This window comes from Microtus pennsylvanicus, chromosome 6 (genome assembly GCF_037038515.1).
Source record: "Microtus pennsylvanicus isolate mMicPen1 chromosome 6, mMicPen1.hap1, whole genome shotgun sequence".
NCBI classification, from domain to species: Eukaryota; Metazoa; Chordata; class Mammalia; order Rodentia; family Cricetidae; genus Microtus; species Microtus pennsylvanicus.
The window spans coordinates 80,129,330-80,152,352 of NC_134584.1; the positions used below are offsets into that span (position 1 = coordinate 80,129,330).

The window sequence follows — 23,023 nt, forward strand, 5'->3', positions numbered from 1 at the left end:
ATGGAGGAGGAACCAGCCCTACCAGCTACCTTCTAACCTGAATGGTCGCACCATGGTACATACCCCTCCCTCAAAAAAAAAATGTTCAAGTTTACACATTTAGATTTTATTGTTTTATCATAATCCCCCCCACACCAGTGTTATGGTCCCTTTCTCTTCTGATTTTAAATCACTCTGCCTTTTTAGAAAGTCAGGTTCCATGTCTTCACGGTGCTAATTGAGCTTTTTGTATCTGGCAGAGAGTACTCAAAAGATCACCTGGTCTTATCCAAAATTTTAACATGCAAGGAAAAGAAAATGACACACATTTTTAATCAAAGTAAGCAATAATGACAGGTTTATTTAAAATTTTCCAGTAGAGAAAACCCGCTAGAGCTGGAATAAAAGGGTACTCAATGGGGAAGAGCAGAGGAGAATAGAAAAGTTAGCAGAAGAAAACAAAACCAAACAGTACAAAAGAAAACAAAACAAAATAAAAGCGTTTGAAATGGATTCCAATAGGGACCTTCTTTAAACCTGTGCAGGGTGAAGAGCGCTAGTAGGTTTGGCAAACAATTTATCTGGAAATTAAAGCCTATGTCTGTATTGTAAACTCCGTAAAAACTGCTCAGTAAGTTCAAGCTTTCCATGTCCTGGGTGCTGAAACACACAGCCTGCAGATCTGCAAATAAAAGGAATTATTCATTTGCTCTCACAGTTCCAGGGATCAACCAGCTGCTTAACTGCCTTGTGGAGCAGAGGAGATAGAAGGAAAGAAAAAAGTCAGATAAAACTCTAAGAGAAAACTGGAACACAGCAAATTCAGACACCAGTTTGCTCACTGAACGCGACGAACTGGACTCTACGGTGTAGTCTCTGCGGCTGTCATTTCCTCCCCCCACCCCGCCCCTCAAATGCTTTCTAGATCCGCTAGCCATGTGGACTATTCATAACCTCCAAATACTCTGTACACACGTTTAGCAAAGAGCACACACCCGACGACGTCCTGGCAGCAGTAGTGAGCATACAGTTTTAGAAAGACTACTGTGTATGTCATAGATTAACCGTTACTTTAAAAACAAACACAACCCCATTCATTTCTAAACAAATAGTTTTAAAATACGATGAGAGCCCACGGGAAGATGATTCGGTGTGGGCTCGGGACCCGATGAAAAGCACACTTCGGAAAGGCTGATTCTTCGCGTAACGTTCTGCCAGACACTCCAAATGAAAGGATTGCGTAGGAGCGTTCTTTTTCTTCTTCTTCTAATAGATAATCTGTCCCTGGCTTGGCCATCCCTTTTTTTAACTATAGACAAAAGTCCTGCTAAAAGTCAGCATTTCAGTTGATTACACAACAGGGTGTCACGATGTAAACCGAACAGGTTCTTGATGTCAACAGCACGTTACCCAGGTCTGTCACCTTCTCAAGCCAACAGTTGGTCACAGAGGTCAAGTATGATCAAGGTTCCTTGTCAGGTCTTCATCCCATCTGACATATCCCATCCTTCAAGTACATGCACGGCTCAACAGTTTGCAAGACACAGAGCCCGGGGCCCTTTAAGACACCGATGAAATAGGATTGTGGGGCGAACCCATTTGGGTAAGAACTTTATCCAGCCACTGGAGAGGGCCATGCAGGTGTATCTCAATCCAGCAGGGGGTGCTAGTAACATCCTGCCTGTGGTATTCAGCTCCCCAACCCTAGGAAAAGGAAAACACAGAGTCATTAATGCCCTTATCTGGGTGACTCAGCCTCCTAAGTAAAAAGATCATAGTCAGTTCATGGAATTCTGTCTGGACTCGTGGCTATGGCCCACAAGGAAAACAAACACACCACAAATGAATGGGTAATTTGGTGGGTAATTTTTGGCCATGGACACTGACCATTCAAAGTCTATCCAAGGACCCCAGACCACCCATTCTGTCTAGTGGGGTGGCACACATCTTTAATCCAGCATTTGGGAGGCAGAATCAGGCAGATTTCTGTGAGTTCCAGGCCAGAATGAGCCTTGTTTCAAATAAATAAATAAATACCCACTAGTCTTGGGTAATCAAAAAATTTAAATATATTCAATAGTTGTTTGAATAAAGATATTTTAAATATTTCCCACTACATTGTTAATACTTTATTTACTTATACTTTTAAAACATGTTCTTGCTATGTAGCCCTGGCCGGCCTGAACTCCCTATGTAGCCCAGGCTGGCCTCAAACTCAGAGCTTACTTGTCTGATTCCCGGGCACTGGAATTAAAGGCATGTGCTATCAAACCTGGCTTTATTTTTCCTAATATTTTAAAATTTGTGTATATATGTATGTACATGAGTATGGCTTTATGTATGGATGTGATACCTGTGGCGTCTAGAAAGGAGTTGGATCCCCTAGAGCTGAAGTTATAGGCTGCTGTAAACCACCTCAGCTGGATGCTGGGAACTGAACCCAGAACCCCTGTAAGAGTGCTACACCCTTAACTGAGCAATCTCTTGCCCCTTTATCTGTCTGTCATGCCTGGAGAGGACACAGATCAACACCGGTTGTCTTTTTCAATCACACTCCACTGTATTTTCTGAGATGAGGTCTCTTGCTGAACCTAGGGCTTTTTCCAATCAGGCTAGACCTGACTCCTACATGGGATTCCACACAGGACTGCACCCAGCTTTTGTAGTTGTTGCATGTATGTGTGTGCTTCTGGAGCTCAGAGAACCGCTCTGGGAAGCTGGGTTTCTCTTCCTCCCTTTATACATGTTATGTAGCAATTTCTTCAAGGATCCAACCTTCTGTCTTAGAGGGAAGCTCCATAAATGCCCAATGTTCTAAGGCGAAGTGAAACATTCCATCCTACTTAGGCAAACTCCTTAAAACTCAGGAAGCAAACAACTCAAAAGCTTGTGGAAGTCCCCGGAACTGACCAGATTCACGAGTCCCCTTCCTCCCCAAGCTGATATGAGCAGTAAGGTCTGCCGAGACACTCAGACCAGCTGTGCTGCCTGGAAGACAGGCTAGGCAAACTGTCTAGAAGAGGCGCAGACCAGCTGAGCTGGGAAAAGACACACTCCAGTCTGGTGAGCTGTCTGCATATTACATAGTGAATTAGCTGTCTTTGAGTCATTTCTATTTCTCTAAGTAACCCCAATAAAACTCAATGGCTCACAAGCTAGACTTCAGAGGTATCCATCCATACTTTGGTCTGTATTGGTCCCCTGTCTCGGGTGAGCAGATGTTTGTTCATGGACTTCAGAGGTACCCATCCATACTTTGGTGTGTATTGGTCCCCTGTCTGGGGTGAGCAGATGTTTGTTCACGTCTCCCGAAGAACAACGTCATACAGCATGTTTCCTGGAGACTGAACTCGGGTGGCCAAGCTGTGCAGTGAGTGGCTCTACCCACCAAGTCATCTCACCTTGGCATTTTTTAATTTTTGAAATGGATGCTGGGGATCCAAACTCAGGTCCTCACAGATGCACGGGAAGCATTTCGCTGACTCAACAATCTCCTTGGCCCCCATCTATTTTTCTTTCAGACAGAGTTTTACTCTACAGCCCAGCCTGAAATTCACTACATAGTCCCAGCTGCCTGCAAATCTGTGGCTCCTTGGGCCTCAGCCTCCCATTTGCTGGGATTACAGGTATGGGCTTCCATGCTTGGTTCCCTTCTAACAACCATTTCTGTGACATTGGGAATGAAACCCAAGGCCTGTCTCAAGCTAAGCAACACACATCACCACAGACATCCCCAGCCCTGTTAAAGCTATCATTAAATTCTCCCTTTACAAATATGGTAAAGGTGACGTCAGACAGACTGATGTTTCTTCCCCACTCTGGCAGATGAAATTCTACCTGTCAACAGCACAGACCTCTTGATCCTCCAGTCTCAAGTGAAACTGACAGGAGAACAGTTTGCACACCCCCAAAGTTCTTCTGAGACCTGGTCGCTGCGTTGAAGCAGCGGGTTCTGTCATTCATCTAACCAGGAAGGTGGCTTGCTCCACAGCTTCAGAATGACTGGTTAGGACAGTAACGCTCCACAGATGTCACCATGGAAACCAGGTGACAGGATGTACCGTAATCCCGCAATCTTAGCACTAGTGGGAGGTGGAGGCAGGAGGATGGCGACTTCAGGGTCAGTCTGGGCTGCACTGAACTTGAGGCTAACTGGATTACACAGGGAGACTCTGTCTTACGTTGAAAAACAAACAGTGGTGTTGGTGTAAGTGATAAGAAACTCAGATTTCCACTTGATTCTTGTTTGTAAGGAACAGTAGCTACCAGGGTCTCCTGACCTCTGCTATAAACCTTCTTCAGCAGTTTTAAAGATTACGTCTGAATATGAGAACTGTGAAGACAAAACCGGGGCACATGAATTCCACCCACATATGTATGTGCACGTAGCTCCCTGGGCTTGGAGAGTCAACGGCAACAGTTACCATACAGGTCTGCCTTGCAGACACTGGGTTCTCTGAAGGCAGGTGCTTACCATCCGACCTCTGACATCCAGGACGGCCAACATGAGGCAGAAGCTCTACGTTCTCTTTGCCAAACTGATTGGGGTTTTTCAGATAGGGAGGGATTGGCTTTTAACATTCATAAAGTTTAATTTTTTATTAACACCCAAAGTCATCTCGAAAACAAGACGAGGTGGCCTATTGACGTGAGTAAGATGCTACGCTTCGTTTCTCCAGGAGACTGGGAGGCCAGGCAGAGCCAGGCTCCCTCACGGCAGCGCAGAGCTACAGAAAGTCTGTAAAGCTCTGCTGCCAACACACAATTTCCTGCTGTGTGGTGACGGTTGTGTTACAGTTACCGAGCTTAAAAACATTTATTATTTACTACGCGTATGTGTATGCAGGTACCTATGGAGGACAGAAGGTGTCAGGATTTTCCAAGTGGAGTTAGATGCAAGTATGAGCTGCCTGATGTGGGTGCTGAAAACAGGACTCCGGTCCTCTGTAAGAGCAGCAAATGCTCTTAACTGCTGAGCCATTTCTCTAGTCCACTGCCACGTTTTTAGTAGGATTTGTCCATCCTAAACCCCCCAACCATGTCCATCACAACTTGGACAGTCCTCCATGCTAATACATACTAAATTCTTTCAATGCTGTGCTCTTATTAAACTCATTGAGAGCTGTTCACATGCATCTCGGAGCCAGAGACTTTAGATGCGTCTTTTTCTCACTTTGTATTGTCTTTTTGGAATAGTGGTAAAGTACTTGCTGAAAGAACAATGTCAACAGACTTTGAATTTGTAGCTTTGGGCTGAAGAGATGGTTTGTCAGTTAAGGGTACTTGCTGCTGTTCCAAATGACCTGAGTTCGGTTCCAGGAACCCACAAGGGCTCACAACTGTTGTCACTCCTTCTACAAGAGATGTGACACCCTCTTCTGGTCTCCATGGGTATACACACACACACTGATAAAAGAATAAATCGTTAAATACTTTATACTAAAGGTTGTTTTTAGCTATATAAAGAAACACTACCTGTTAGTTATATAATCAGTAGGAAATGGATGCAGGAGAAAGCTTACTGGAGCACATGAGCCAAAGCGTCCTCAAAAATTCTATAATCAAAGCCCCATCAAGTGATCTTGTGAATAATTACCAAGGTCCCGATTCCACCCGGCCCTATCTTACAGATCAAGAGCAGGGCTGAGAAAGGCCCTGCACCTCAACCAGTTAAAACAATCGTTCAGGGGTTGTTCTTCCTTCCAAATAAAAAGCACTTTGGCAAGCTGCTGGCCTCATTTTGAAAATTGTCTGAGCCAAAAAGCTAAGTCAAAATTTAAATGGCGCTTGTGAATAACGAACAAGGAGAACTCTGTGGTCACGTCTGCGCACAACATAGAGGCCAACTTCTTTACGGGGTAAAGAAAGGCCTCCTTCAGTGTTAAAGAGGTGCCACGCTCGGCCAGAAGGAGGGAAGGAACCTTTGATCTGGAATCACCCCCAGCGATGAGCACATCACTAAACAGGCCCAACAAGAAGTCCGGGAGCTTTTGAAGACAGCGCACGGGAGATGACTGCCTCACCCCGGGTTGTAATTAGCGCTCTTCCTCAAGGTGAAGCGGGCTAAAAAAGCATCTTTCAGACTCCAGAGACAAATGCTGGCACCAGATACACATTTAGATTCTTTTCCAATGGCACCTTAAAAACTTCCATTTCTTAGTGGCAGAAGAGAACAGAGATAAGAAGCAATGACTTGAATGGTCTCCTTTCTTTGAGACTGCAGAACACTCCGAGTGAACGCCAAGGGCCTTGCTAACTTCTGAATTATATGTAAGACACAAGATTTACTAGAAATACGTTTTAAAAATGACCAATTAAAACTAATTTCCAGTGTGATGAACTTTTCCACTTACTTAGATACATTTGTTCCCCTCCCGGCTCTGTGTGTGTGTCTGTATGTGTGTGTGTATGGGTGGGTGTGTGTATACACGCGGAGGCCAGAGAACAACTCAAGGGAGTTGCTTCTGTCTCTGTATCACATGGGTCCAGGAATCAAAGTGCCACAGTCCCACTCCCCCCGAGGCCCTAAACAATCATATGCTGACTGTTGAACTACGACCACTTAGTGCTGGCACCCCAGCAGCACCAGCAGCAAAGGAGGAGAATGGAGATGCATTTATTCAGTTGGCCTCACAGGATGATCATGTACTCAAGGCCCGTGTTGTATGTATGTATGTATGTATGTCTATAATAGCTATGGGGCCAGGGACCTAGCACAGCAGGTGAGAGGCTGGCCTAGCACACCAGAGACCCTGCGATGGGGTAGTGGTGAACATAGTCCTAGAATCCTAGCTACCCCCGATGTGGAACTGACAGATCAGTGTCTCAAACCCATCCACAGCCCCAGCCAACTAAAGACTACCTGGACTACATTAGACCCTCAGTTTGCCCAAGAATAGCAAGATGGTTCAGGGGAGAATAAAGGTGCCTGCCACCAAGCCAGGAGACAGGAGTTCTATCTCTGGGAGTTGCATGGTGGGAGGAGAGGACTCTCTGTTTCCATGACAACCTCTTAGGCACTGACACTCTTGTTAGATGTGTTAGGAATATATACCAGGCAGGCACAGGTTTGTGTACTGTGAGATGGGTGGGCACCGCTTACCTTCACGAAGCTCATTCGAATAGTGCACATTTTGGTGAGTTCATACACTGTCTCGAAACCATGGTTCACAGACTGTGCCAGCAGCTGAGCAAACTCTTGGTTGTTGAAAATTTTCAAGCTACACCCACTGGGGATCTTGCAGACAGTAGTGGGATGAAAGCCATGATGGTAGTTGCAGTTCCGACTCTGCACGAAGATGCTGCTGTCGCTGAGGCATTCGGCATACACCTCTCCGCCAACGTAGTACAGGTGTACCCCTGCGACAGGACAAAGCGTGTCAGCCGAGGCAACGTAGCTCTGCACACAGGCATTCTGACACACACACACACACACTTGGGGAACTATGTTACCCTTGTGTCAGCCAGTGTGTTCACGAAATAACAACGTCTCTCAAAAATAATAAAGCATAACACTTTCACTTTGTAAGTATTTAATGTCCCACTTGGCCGGAGTTGAAAGTATATTTGCACTCTAAAAATAGAGCGCAATAAAACCTGCAGCTGACTGGGGTATCCTGCACGTTTAAAATCTTCTGCGTTTAGAACAGGGCTAAATTGTTCATTAAACTTCAGAGAGAGAAGGGATGATTAATAAACGTGGAGGAATGAAACCCAGGGTGAAGAATTACCACTGGGAGCTGTAAGACTTGAGGTCTAGTTAAAAACAAAAGCCTTTTAAATAGAAAAAAAAATGTATTGTGCAAAATAAGAGCTCACCAAACTACTAAAAATAATAATTGAAAACTTCTTACAACTTAGAATGCTCGGAGTCTAGGCGACACCCTGCCCTCACAAGAGAAGGGGCAGAGACCTGGATTCCCTCCTAGTGAAGCTGGCAGGGGAGAGAACAAACTCTTCAAGGCTGTCCTCTGACTGCTACGTGCCCGTTACATACACACACGTGAAATAAACAAAGACAAATCTTTAGAAGGAAGAAGAACCCTCTGGCTAAGCTGCAGGTGACCCTGGAATGGCGTAGTAGCAAAGGCACTGTGACGGTCTGTGGAACACCACGTGGCATTTCTACAGACACGCAGGGCTAACAAGACTGCAGAATCAGCTCTACCCACTGTGGCAGAAATCCATTTTGTTTAGCGATACAGAGAAATGTATTTAAGAGAAAAAAATAGAGAGAAAACTACTTAAGAAAAAAAACCCCACCTCTCCCCATAATAAAGATGACTTTCATTTTAGAAAATTAAGACAATATATGAAAATACAAAGATGTGGAAGATATTAAGATTCCTTCAGTGACAGGGAAAATGCTTGTTAATTAATAGTCTGCAGCACTGTGTCCGGCTCTGCAGTCACTGAAGCTTCTGGTGTAAACGTTCACATTTCTGTGCGGCTTTGTTGCCGGAACTGCTACCAGGCTCCCTCAGCCGACCAGTGGTGACACTCATTTTCTGTTACGGCAGTCATGACTGATGTCACTGAACGGTTTTTACCAATATCCATAACAGAGACTCCTAAGTTAAAAGCCTGGATGGAAGGCCTTTGAATCACTTTGCCAAACGACTTTCCAGAATGCTTGGGTTGGTTTACGACGATACCAGTAGTGTGTAAGTGCCGTGATCATCTGGCCCATGCCAGCCCTTCCTGATCCTGAGCTTAAACAAAAGCAAAGTGTTCCTAGCTGGAAAATAATACAAATTATTTTAATTTGCACACGGGGCTGGGCAAACTCTCTGTTTAGTGGCCATCTGGGTGTCTCTTGTGAACTCACTGTCTTGACGACTCACCTATTAAGCACACTGGGGTTGTGGGCTTTAATCATCTTCAGGGCTAGATATAAATAATTTATTTTGTATTTTCCTGTTCTTCCTTTGTCTTTAAACTTTAAACATTTTATATATGTGTGTACATGTGTAGATAGATACATAGATAGACAGGTAGACAGACACATAAATAGATTTAGATATATGTTTCAACCTAGAAAAGTTTAAAATCCCTTAGTTGAATTTATGATTTTTGGTGAGGTAGAAAACTACCTTTCATATAAATATATTCTCATCAAGCTTTGGAACTGTTTGTCGTTATCACTCTCACGTTGTACGCACGCAGGATCATGGAGAGGCTACCGGCCCCTGTTGTCCCCGAACCTTACCCTCACACGTGTGTACGCACGCAGGATCACGGAGAGGCTACCGGCCCCTGTTGTCACCGAACCTGACCCTCACACGTGTGTACGCACGCAGGATCACGGAGAGGCTACCGGCCCCTGTTGTCACCGAACCTGACCCTCACACGTGTGTACGCACGCAGGATCACGGAGAGGCTACCGGCCCCTGTTGTCCCCGAACCTTACCCTCACATGTCAATATGAGTCCAACTGTACTTCACTGTCTTGTCTACACACTGATTGGTTTACTTGAAGTTTTACAGGGTTATTTTAGCCCTAATGTCCCATTCTTTTGTTGCTGTCCATTACAATTTTTAACTATTCTTATTTTCCCTTTCAAGTAATACTGGCGCCACATCATGCAGCCTGCACAAAAAAAATCACATTGTAACCTAATTTAAGTCACAAAGTAACACAGAAAGAATGACTATCTGCCTGAAATGTTTGCACAGTACTAAGCCACCCCTTTAATGAACAAAGGCTGTCTGCATATGCAGTTGCTCTCTCTTGTAGAGCCCGGTGGGAGAGCTTTGAGGGTTAAAGTCTTGAGCCATCTGCAGTTCACTCTCTATATGTCCTCTGCTTCCGCCCTAGCCACCGTGCCTCCTGTCACCATGCTTCCCTGCCAGGATGGAACCATGAGCAGAAATGAGCCTTTCTTCTTTAAGTTGCCTTGTGCTGGTGACCAGCAACAGGTCAGGGAACATGGTCATACAACTGTCCAGATAAACAGAATAACACAGACAGATAGTGACATCCTCTCATGCCCTGTCCAGCGTGAAAGGAAACAGCACATGTCTATGTCTAATGGGAGGTACAAATTAGTAAGAACTTTCTCAAAGTATGTAACCAACAGTTGCTGGTTCCTTCTGAGAATCCATCCCAAGAATATTATCATTGGTCACGATGTCCACATAATGTTTCAGCTTCCTTAACAATAACCTCGGCTTCTTTGTCATCTCGAGTGGACAGAGTCCACCAGTCGGGCATCTGGAGCGACGTTAAGTGCATTCCCAGAACCCTTACTTCCTCCCAACCTCTTAAAGAGGAAATTCTTTTTCCTCATTTGGCTTTTTACTACTTTGGGGGGAATAGTCACATTAAAATTTAATGAAATATACACTCTTCCATTCTAAACGCATTGACAGAAACGTCAGCGGTGTCCAGACATCTGCACTACGAACCTAAGTTCTACCACTTCACCTTGGGTTGTCATTTCTGTCTCCGCTCCCTTTGGTCATACCAAGGAAATGTTCACCGAGTTCAACAGTTGTTAGGTTTCCTCTTTGGATCTAAGAATAAATCTTAAAAATCTTCTCAAGCGTCTCTTAAGCACCTATTAAAATAACTGTTTTACCTCATCCATTGATGTAGATGTTGATTCTTTCAGTTTTCACTTTATTTATTTATTTAGAGACAGGGTCTCACTATGTCGCTCTGGCTGGCCTGGAATCGAGAGATCTGCCTGCCTCTGCTTCCCCTGCATTAGCTACCCATACAGCTCTCAGTAGTGATGTCAAGAAGGGGGATGGATCCGTTTACTGACTGTAGATTTATCCACTGTAGAATTAATTTTTGCTCTGCAATTGTTTTTATTTGCCTAAAACAGTTTGTGGAGAAACACTTTAAAACATGTAAAGACCTCGAGTCTCATAAAATTTTTCTTCGTATTTTGCACACACCAGTGATCTTTCGTTTTTATAACACTTGCTTGTTCTATGTGTGTGTATGATTGTGTGAGGCATATGCTTTGGGCTATCATGTGTGTGTGTGTTTCTCCTACCATGTGGTCCTAGATTGAACTAAGTTTGTCAGGCATGGTGCAAGCCCCTTTCCCCACGGAGCCACCTCCCCAGCTTGCACAGATGACTCTTACGTGAGCCTTACTGTAGTAGTTACAAAATGATATTTGTATTCTAGCACTCACTGTCTATTTAGTTATTATTAATTTCCCTCTTAGCATGGCTGTATCAGTTAGAATTTACATACTGGACAGAACCTCACAATGTATATGGTCCAACCTGGCTTTGAACTCCTGATTTTCTGCTGCCTCGGGCCTTCTAAGTGATGGGATTCAGGAGTTCAGCTCACGCCCACCCCCAGCAGTGTCTTAAGATTCACTACCCAGTTGATTACAGTCGCTCCTGACTATCTCTGGGTCTGGAGTCCAGTTTCAACTATGCACAGATAAAAAATTACTTTTTAATAGCACCACCATTAACACGTGCTGGCTCTGCCCTCTCGGGAGTCGCTCACCAGTGACACAAACTCTGCAGTAGCTGTGACTCAGGGCCTTTGAAAGGGGAGGTGTGCACGTGACAGAACACACTTCATGGTTTATATGAGGAGGGGTGTGCACGTGACGGGACACACTACACGGTTTATATAAGGAGGTGTGCACGTGACAGAACACACTTCATGGTTTATATAAGGAGGGGTGTGCACGTGACAGGACACACTACACGGTTTATATAAGGAGGGGTGTGCACGTGACAGGACACACTACACGGTTTATATAAGGAGGTGTGCACGTGACAGGACACACTACACGGTTTATATAAGGAGGGGTGTGCACGTGACAGGACACACTACACGGTTTATATAAGGAGAGGTGTGCACGTGACAGGACACACTACACGGTTTATATAAGGAGAGGTGTGACCGTGACAGGACACACTACACGGTTTATATAAGGAGGTGTGCACGTGACAGGACACACTACACGGTTTATATAAGGAGGTGTGCACGTGACAGGACACACTACACGGTTTATATAAGGGGTGTGCACGTGACAGGACACACTACACGGTTTATATAAGGGGTGTGCACGTGACAGGACACACTACACGGTTTATATAAGGAGGTGTGCACGTGACAGGACACACTACACGGTTTATATAAGGAGGAGGTGTGCACGTGACAGGACACACTACACGGTTTATATAAGGGGTGTGCACGTGACAGGACACACTACACGGTTTATATAAGGAGAGGTGTGCACGTGACAGGACACACTACACGGTTTATATAAGGAGGTGTGCACGTGACAGGACACACTACACGGTTTATATAAGGAGGGGTGTGCACGTGACGGGACACACTACACGGTTTATATAAGGAGGTGTGTGCACGTGACAGGACACACTACACGGTTTATATAAGGAGGTGTGCACGTGACAGGACACACTACACGGTTTATATAAGGAGGGGTGTGCACGTGACAGGACACACTACACGGTTTATATAAGGAGGGGTGTGCACGTGACAGGACACACTACACGGTTTATATAAGGAGGGGTGTGCACGTGACAGGACACACTACACGGTTTATATAAGGAGGTGTGCACGTGACAGGACACACTACACGGTTTATATAAGGAGGGGTGCACGTGACAGGACACACTACACGGTTTATATAAGGAGGTGTGCACGTGACAGGACACACTACACGGTTTATATAAGGAGGGGTGTGCACGTGACAGGACACACTACACGGTTTATATAAGGAGGGGTGTGCACGTGACAGGACACACTACACGGTTTATATAAGGAGGGGTGTGCACGTGACAGAGAACACTACACGGTTTATATAAGGAGGTGTGCACGTGACGGGACACACTACACGGTTTATATAAGGAGGGGTGTGCACGTGACAGGACACACTACACGGTTTATATAAGGAGGGGTGTGCACGTGACAGAGAACACTACACGGTTTATATAAGGAGGTGTGCACGTGACGGGACACACTACACGGTTTATATAAGGAGGGGTGCACGTGACAGGACACACTACACGGTTTATATAAGGAGGTGTGCACGTGACGGGACACACTACACGGTTTATATAAGGAGAGGTGTGCACGTGACAGGACACACTACACGGTTTATATAAGGAGGTGTGCACGTGACAGGACACACTACACGGTTTATATAAGGAGGGGTGCACGTGACAGGACACACTACACGGTTTATATAAGGAGGGGTGCACGTGACAGGACACACTACACGGTTTATATAAGGAGGGGTGTGCACGTGACAGGACACACTACACGGTTTATATAAGGAGGTGTGCACGTGACAGGACACACTACACGGTTTATATAAGGAGGGGTGCACGTGACAGGACACACTACACGGTTTATATAAGGAGGGGTGCACGTGACAGGACACACTACACGGTTTATATAAGGAGGGGTGTGCACGTGACAGGACACACTACACGGTTTATATAAGGAGGTGTGCACGTGACAGGACACACTACACGGTTTATATAAGGAGGGGTGCACGTGACAGGACACACTACACGGTTTATATAAGGAGGTGTGCACGTGACGGGACACACTACACGGTTTATATAAGGAGGTGTGCACGTGACAGGACACACTACACGGTTTATATAAGGAGAGGTGTGCACGTGACAGGACACACTACACGGTTTATATAAGGAGGTGTGCACGTGACGGGACACACTACACGGTTTATATAAGGAGGTGTGCACGTGACGGGACACACTACACGGTTTATATAAGGAGGTGTGTGCACGTGACAGGACACACTACACGGTTTATATAAGGAGGTGTGCACGTGACAGGACACACTACACGGTTTATATAAGGAGGGGTGCACGTGACAGGACACACTACACGGTTTATATAAGGAGGTGTGCACGTGACGGGACACACTACACGGTTTATATAAGGAGGTGTGCACGTGACAGGACACACTACACGGTTTATATAAGGAGAGGTGTGCACGTGACAGGACACACTACACGGTTTATATAAGGAGGTGTGCACGTGACGGGACACACTACACGGTTTATATAAGGAGGTGTGCACGTGACGGGACACACTACACGGTTTATATAAGGAGGTGTGTGCACGTGACAGGACACACTACACGGTTTATATAAGGAGGTGTGCACGTGACAGGACACACTACACGGTTTATATAAGGAGGTGTGCACGTGACAGGACACACTACACGGATTATATAAGGAGGGGTGTGCACGTGACGGGACACACTACACGGTTTATATAAGGAGGGGTGTGCACGTGACAGGACACACTACACGGTTTATATAAGGAGGGGTGTGCACGTGACAGGACACACTACACGGTTTATATAAGGAGGTGTGCACGTGACAGGACACACTACACGGATTATATAAGGAGGGGTGTGCACGTGACGGGACACACTACACGGTTTATATAAGGAGGGGTGTGCACGTGACAGGACACACTACACGGTTTATATAAGGAGGTGTGCACGTGACAGGACACACTACACGGTTTATATAAGGAGGTGTGCACGTGACAGGACACACTACACGGTTTATATAAGGAGGTGTGCACGTGACGGGACACACTACACGGTTTATATAAGGAGGGGTGTGCACGTGACGGGACACACTACACGGTTTATATAAGGAGGGGTGCACGTGACAGGACACACTACACGGTTTATATAAGGAGGTGTGCACGTGACAGGACACACTACACGGATTATATAAGGAGGGGTGTGCACGTGACAGGACACACTACACGGTTTATATAAGGAGGGGTGTGCACGTGACAGGACACACTACACGGTTTATATAAGGAGGTGTGCACGTGACAGGACACACTACACGGTTTATATAAGGAGGTGTGCACGTGACAGGACACACTACACGGTTTATATAAGGAGGGGTGTGACCGTGACAGGACACACTACACGGTTTATATAAGGAGGTGTGCACGTGACAGGACACACTACACGGTTTATATAAGGAGGGGTGTGCACGTGACAGGACACACTACACGGTTTATATAAGGAGGTGTGCACGTGACAGGACACACTACACGGTTTATATAAGGAGGGGTGTGCACGTGACAGGACACACTACACGGTTTATATAAGGAGGTGTGCACGTGACAGGACACACTACACGGTTTATATAAGGAGGGGTGTGCACGTGACGGGACACACTACACGGTTTATATAAGGAGGTGAGCACGTGACAGGACACACTACACGGTTTATATAAGGGGTGTGCACGTGACAGGACACACTACACGGTTTATATAAGGAGGTGTGCACGTGATGGGACACACTACACGGTTTATATAAGGAGGGGTGTGCACGTGACAGGACACACTACACGGTTTATATAAGGAGGGGTGTGCACGTGACAGGACACACTACACGGTTTATATAAGGAGGTGTGCACGTGACAGGACACACTACACGGTTTATATAAGGAGGTGTGCACGTGACAGGACACACTACACGGTTTATATAAGGAGGTGTGCACGTGACGGGACACACTACACGGTTTATATAAGGAGGGGTGTGCACGTGACAGGACACACTACACAGTGTATATAAGGAGGGGTGTGCACGTGACGGGACACACTACACGGTTTATATAAGGAGGGGTGTGCACGTGACAGGACACACTACACGGTTTATATAAGGAGGGGTGTGCACGTGACGGGACACACTACACGGTTTATATAAGGAGGTGAGCACGTGACAGGACACACTACACGGTTTATATAAGGGGTGTGCACGTGACAGGACACACTACACGGTTTATATAAGGAGGTGTGCACGTGATGGGACACACTACACGGTTTATATAAGGAGGGGTGTGCACGTGACAGGACACACTACACGGTTTATATAAGGAGGGGTGTGCACGTGACAGGACACACTACACGGTTTATATAAGGAGGGGTGTGCACGTGACAGGACACACTACACGGTTTATATAAGGAGGGGTGCACGTGACAGGACACACTGCACCGTTTTATATGAGGAAGCTGAACATCCATGGATTTTATTTCTCAGGGCCCCAGAACAAACCCGCCACGGACAGCTGTATTTTAGTATTTAAACTGTCCAAAGCTGTGTGGTGGGAGTTGAATCCCGAGAGGCACCACCATTTTTAGAAGCCTTTCTTCACTTTCTGTCACGTGAGATGTGCCAGGCTCACCTGTCCCAGCCTTGGAGGCAGCCACAGTTTCCCTCAGTGGGGAGAAATATCAGCAGCAATGATCTGAACCCCAGATGCTACTGCTGCTTTGTATCTTTCTCAGTAGACAGGGTAGAAACTACATGCATATTCAGAGGGTATATAGATAGGGTTGCATGCAGACATATGTACAAGAGCATATAAACACACGCCATGTCATTAAATTATGATTTTACATGGACACTTCCAAGGAATGCCACACCCCTTCTTGATTGTATGTTTCCTCTCCGCAGGGAAAGCTTAACCCCTGAGCACTTCCCTCACACTCAGTCACTGACTTAATCATATAAAAAATACATGTAAACGTTACGGAACTGTTTCAATCTGCCACTGATACATAGTTAAGTCTATCAAAAAAGGTATTTGGGATGGTGAGATGGCGAGATGGATAGAGGTGCTTGCCACCAAGCCTGTTGGCTTGGGTTTGACTCCGAGTATCCACACGGTGGAGGGAGAGAACTGATTCCCACAGCTGTCCTCTGATCATGGCACTTACACACAGATGCACACATGCATGTGCATGCAATCAATGTGAAAATTGTTATAAAAGATATTTCACTTATAACAAAATGTAAGCTAGCATAGTGCCCCACAATAACAAGTCAGTGTCAGCTGATATGTATCAATATCGTGAGAACTGGAAAACCTCCGATGACTGGAACTCCTTTCAGATAATATGAATTTGGAAAATGCTTCAAACAGCAGCATCTGGACATTTGGCCTTTGCCACAGGAATGACAGTCGCTTCCAGAGGAAGCAGTGATGGACATGCGCAAGGGGGTGAAGCGAGGCTCACCTTTCCCGATGTGTCGCCTGGTGTTCTCAATGGTGGAGTTCCGGTTAACGTTGGAGAGCAGCCCAAGGCAGAAGCGGTTCTTATTGTTGGAAGGATCGGTGAAACCGTCAACCAGCACACTTGTGGAGGACGCGTGGAACGCTTCGCCCACGCGGTTGTTGAGCTCATAGTACACAATAGAGCACCAGTGTTTTGGTTCTTCATAAGCAACAGCTTGAACGTCTGCGGGAAGGAAAGAAAAGGCTCTGTTGCTCATGGGTCGTGCCTGGAGCACCCCCAACCTGAAACCGCACTGTGGAATGAAGACAGGGAGGGGCAGCGATGATGCTCACAAGGGTCATTTTCTATGAGAGCTGAGGAACTTCTGAGTAAGGGTGGCATTCCCCTTTAATTGGGGAGCAGTCTTCTCCAGTGACTGGCAGAAATCCGAAATACCAGCTAAGCAAGCCCGGTAACAGCATTTGCAGAATACTAACGACCCATCATTTGCTCATTAGCATACAGAAATAATAGAAATTGCCCCTGCTGGCACACTACCTATGAGAATACAAGTGACCAGTGATAAAGCAAGTGGCACCAGAACAGGAGGGGCACGGAGATGTGCCAACGGGGCTGGGGAAGAAAGGAACTGCCTTTCGCAAAGCCTCGGGAGATCTCTGCTTTCCCGAAGCACTGAAAATTAACATCTCCCTATCCCGAAGAAGCTGCCTGGCTTCACAAGAGCCAGTGATGGCCGCAGCTCCAGTTTTACTACAGCTCAGGAAGAAACCGTGCCAGCTGGCCATTCCCTCCAAATGAATCATATCTCGCTCATCCAGACTCCATGCTAACTTCCTTCTATTTGCTTCAAGTCATGCCGAGCAGGTGTGTTTGTCTCTCCCTTCCCAGAATGGGCCAACAATGGAAACTACCCAGCTTTACGGACAGGATGCAGCTTGTTAGGCCCAATCTCTTAAGCCTGATGAATCTCCAAACAGAAAACGCTTCTAAACGCTTTCCACCAAAAGGCTCGGAAACGAGGCCTTTCTGCAGCGAGCCTCCTGTGCACGCCTTTGAGAGCCCAGGGACACAGAGCACACCATTGCCAACTTCATTATTACTGAGCTGAGCCTCACGGGGCCTCGGTGGAAAGAACGTCCACCACGCGTGGGAAAAGGAGGGCTCTCACGTTCTTAACATAACCGGCCTGTTATTGGCTTTATGTACTTAAGTGGGTTAGCTGAAAATATCCTATCCCCTTCTCTTCTACACAGTTCTTCCCTGTCACTCTGCTGTTCTTCAAGGAGCAAAGCTTTAGTGATTCACAAGTGCTGAACCTCAGAAGGTTGTGCCACCGATCACAGAGAAGACCTGTTGTCAGCTATAGGCATTGTCAAAAATGCTACTCACCTGGTGTACATGTGGACACATTATTTTTCCTACAAAAGGTCAGAAGGATTTTGTGGTCTTTATCACAACTATTCCATTCTGCCCTTGTAACAACAACAAGAAAAAAGAAAAGAAAGCCTAGCCATGGATAATATGTAACAAATGGGCTGATCAGTCTGTCTATGGGCTGTAATTTGCTGACCGGGAAAACCATCACAGGTAACAACAGCAGAAAAGTCAACGTTTTTTCCTTTGAAAATACCAGGTGATTTTTAAATTAGCTTCATTTAACTGGTGATTTAAATGGGGGAACATTTTTAAAGCTTTTCAAAAGGAAAAAGATCTTAAAAGTAAGTCTCTATTTGGGGCCACAGAACTCATCTCATCAGTACAGTTACAGAGTATCTCACTCCTCAAATAAAAGTTCCAAAAGAGGGCCAGAGAGGGGCTCTTCTCAGTCAGATTCCTTTATGTCGACTGCCCACATCTAATGATGAACAAGACCCATAAAATACAGAGCGCCTGTAAAGAAACTCCAAACAAAATCACAACTAAGTTTCCTTGAGATTACCGTCATTTTTCAAACTTATCTTTGGAGCAGTTGGGGTCACACAGGACTTCCCACAAGATCCGCCATCAGAGCGACGCATTCAGTATCACCCAAGGACCGAGATGACTAACAGAGTCTGCAGCAGGGCCTGTGCTCGGTGCTCCGGACACACATGCGCAGGGCATGCTGCCATCGTTACTACACTGGCATGCAGGCAGCATAGTGTTTAAATCCTTAACAAGCATTAGCAGCCTGGTAATGCCCGAGCCACCTCTCATTCACGAGAAATGGGGTTAAGAACAAAACAGACAAATTCAGCAGGAACACTGCCTTGTAACTTCAATGTGCTCCACACAGTATGTAGAGGACTCCTTCAAAGGTTACTGACTGGGAGCCGACAGGGATTCTAGGATCTCATTCTTTGCTCCCTGAAGCCTACTCAACCAGGGAAGCAGGTTGGGCCGTCCACCATGTCACTCCCGGGCTGAAATGGGCCTGACCGTAAAGATCGGTCCCTCCTCCCAGAGAGGGACCATGAACTTTGGTTCTGCTTGTAAGTGCTTTGAGGGAGAAGGGTAAAATCTTGTCATTCATTCATTCATTATCCATTCATCTGTTTTTTTATTTTTTGTAATGAGGTTAGGCACAAGTACAGAAAGAAGGAAACAAATGTCATCACTTGTTTCAGTGGCAGTTAAGGGCCATAAAAGAGACGAGGCTACGCGTGTCTATTCGGATACACAGACAGCTGTATGAATTTCTGCTGTGATCACCCATGGCAGGCTGCTTTGTGCTACTGTGGACGGCCTGTTCCTCTTGGCCCATTACAGACACTTCTGGCAGCACGCATCTCCTTATTAACTACCTAAGACCTGAACACGTGACTATCTAAATAACAGACATTTGTTATGTAAAATAGGACTCAACCGCTTCCTCCCCACTATCTCTGCATGCCCAAGAGATCTCTAACAACCTCATGTGTATATAGGTATGTGAAACAGCTACACAAAACCATATTTATTGGTAATCATAGATAAATACAGTTTTAAATAGTCATTTGATATATGTGTATATATATAAATGTATATGATTATATATCACATACATATCTATATATCTCCCTATATCGCTTAACCATTTACTGAAGGTGAGAACAAATCAGCATGCTAACGACATAGACATGCTTTCTTTCTTTTTTTTTTTTAACATAAACACCGAATCTTGGCTGCATATTCAACATTGGCGGATATACAGATATCTTCAGTTGTCTTCAGAGCTGACTGACCGGGTTTCTGACCACTAATGCTGAAAACTCACTTCACCTAACTGTACAAAATGTACAAAATGGCAGGATACTGCCTGAGGCCATTTCAGAGACCAGTGACAATGGAGACCACCGCATTCAATCCCGAGATCTCCATGGGTTCTAGAGAATTTTTTCCACTGGGCTCCAAACAACAACAGCAAACCTGTTTTCCATGTCTCTCGAATAGCTGCCATTTTAAGGTCTACATGAGTGAAAGTAACATTGAGACATCCAGACAAGGAACTCTAAAAAGGGAGTAAGCAGCAACTCCTGTTACCTCCTCTGTTGACTTCTGAGGGCAGCGAAGGTGCCAGCATATTCGTGTCCATTGGCTGAGAGCCATCCTGGGCCATGGGGTCTTCAGGAGGCAGGTAGGCAGGCGGAGGGGTGTCAGCTACAAAGAGGGAAAGAAAAGTACATGCTTCAGCCATATATTCTCATCTCAGACAGATTGTGTGTGTGTACACCCTTTCATGTGTGTGCCTGTTCATGTGTGTGCCTGTTCATGTGTGTGCCTGTTCATGTGTGTGCACAAGTATGTAGCGGTCAGAGGATGATAGCTTAGGTAAAAAAAAAAAATCTTCTTTTACTTATTGTGAAGAAAGGAACATGTCGGGGGTCAGAGCACAACTTGGGGAGTCAGGTCTTTCCATCCTGTGGGTTCCAGAGACTGAATTCAGGTTTTCACAATGGCAGCAAGTTCCTTTGCCCACTGAGCCATTTGGCTGGCCCTCACTTTTTGTGGCGTGTGGTGGGGAAGCAAGGTCTCTCGTGACCTCGAGCTCTTCAGGCTGGCTAGGCTGCTCGGTCAGTGAGCCCCTGGGGTCTCCCTGTGCTGAGATCACTAATCACTCAGACTGAGTCAACCTCCTTACCGAAAGACGGGCCTCCATGGTGGTACATGCCTGGTGTCCTAGTAGTTAGGACGTGGAGGAGGAGATGGAGAGGTCAAGGCCGACCTTGGTTATATCAGGCCCTGCCTTACCCTTCTCCCCAACTCCCCAGAAAGCTTAGATGCTAAAGACACTGGACTTAAAGCAGAGTTTCTGAAAACAATCAGACCCCCAAACTTTGTTTACAGTGATATTTCAGTGAGAAGAAAGAAACTAAGTCAGTCCTAGGAGTTCCCTGCCTACCTAGGATCAGTCACTTTAACTCCGCCAAGAAGAGCATTGGCGAAGACAGTCACGCAGCAGACTTTGAGAACCCTCAAGTTTGGGTTCACTGGTGTAAAAATGCCAGATAGGGTCTGGTAAGGAGCTCCCCCAGGCCCGACAGTAAACCTACAGGCAGGGAATCTGCTCTCTGGACTTGCTAGAACCCACTAATTGAGATTTGATTATCCATGACTTTAAGCAATCTCCTTGGACTACCTTTGCTCCAACCATTTAAGCAATGACAAGCTTAAAAATCCCCAATAACAGAATATGAGGCAATAAATCAGCTTATCTCAGCTGTCTTCTGTTTCAGAATTTACATTGGACTCTTCTGAAGAATTTCCAGCAAATATGATTACTGAACCCACACGCATGAATGCAAGCCGGGCATTTTCTCACTGTGAAACCCAGGGCATTATTTTCCTGCACTCGAAAACCAAGTTCCTCATTGGTTTGTAAGTCTACCCAGCATGCACAGCAGAGCCTTGAGAACAAAATTTACTGGAGGGATCCATGAATGCTTGGATAAATTCTTAGGGGCAACTGTAGAACCCAAATAACAAACTCCGCTCCTTTAGGGCTCCCTGGCAACTCCTCCCACGTCTGACCCAGGTGCTGAAAAGCGAGCCAGCCAGTCTCCTGGGCCCTTCTCAGACTGTCTCTCCTCTCACTCCAGCCTCTTGCTGCAGTGAGGTTCATTCTGCATCCCTCAAGCCAGGGGTGTAGGCAGAGCCTCTTCTCAGCAGAACCCACTGAATATACACCAACAGGCCTCGTGAAACCTCACTCGCAGTCCTTGGCACCACCAGGGCTCACGGGGCCAGATTACTGCTGAGGTGTTCTACCGTCCCTGCCAGAACACAGCAGCCCCTTCCTCTTCCCTCTTGGTGGCTGTACACTAATCCCTGGCAGTCAAGGACAAAAAGAAATTCTAGTGATGGACTTGGACTCTTTCACTAGAGCTCACCTGGGGTTGCCCCTGCTCGAAAGTCCTCTGAAATGGACCTTTTCACTACTAACTGGTCCACCAGACCCAATGGGCTTGCCAGGGAATGGGTGGATAGGAAGACCGGATGTTAGAAGTTTGGTTATTAAAATAATCGTCCTCCCATCTTCATCCCAAACAGAAAAACATAATAAACAGGCTGAAAAATAACCCTTTCAAAAGAAAAAAAAGAAGCAATAAAGTATGGGTCACTTGTCAACTTCTGAAGGTTAAACATGGATGTTGAAGTAAAATTTAATCTGGGACTAATATTTGAGATGCTTGTTTACTGACCTGTAATTTGAAAAATACAATCTTCTAATTAATCGCTTGTTTTGATAACTATTACACCATCCATTATGACTAAAACAGGAAAATAACTGGCTTTTGTCTTTGCTAAGTTAAACAAGCAGATGGTCTCCAGCACTTCTGTTGCAATTCCTTGTTGTTAAAAGTACATGTTTCTTGGGATGACATCACCGGCTAAATGAATCTAATTAAATGGGGGGTGTGATCCTTTGGGAAATAGCGCTTCTGCGGCTGCACTGACAGCAAGCGTTCTTTAGCGTCGGAAACGCTCGCTGAAGCCGCTTCCCGGAGCAGCACTGTGCGTAGCACATTTCCCCCTCTCTTTATGGAG

General features: G+C 45.9%; 1 protein-coding gene across 3 annotated transcripts in view; it reads right to left on the reverse strand.

The window, feature by feature from the left end:
* Nucleotides 1–307: 307 nt before the first annotated feature.
* Nucleotides 308–23,023, reverse strand: part of Smad1 (SMAD family member 1) — a 66,123-nt gene continuing 43,407 nt past the window's right edge. For all 3 annotated transcript variants that reach the window (XM_075976534.1, XM_075976536.1, XM_075976537.1), the window contains 4 exons: nt 20,519–20,635; nt 17,018–17,239; nt 7,082–7,338; nt 308–1,683 (listed from right to left, as the gene is read on the reverse strand). In XM_075976534.1, the coding sequence (XP_075832649.1) occupies nt 1,540–1,683; nt 7,082–7,338; nt 17,018–17,239; nt 20,519–20,635 (740 nt within the window). In that variant the 3' untranslated portion in view covers nt 308–1,539. The remainder of the gene's footprint in view (nt 1,684–7,081; nt 7,339–17,017; nt 17,240–20,518; nt 20,636–23,023) is intronic.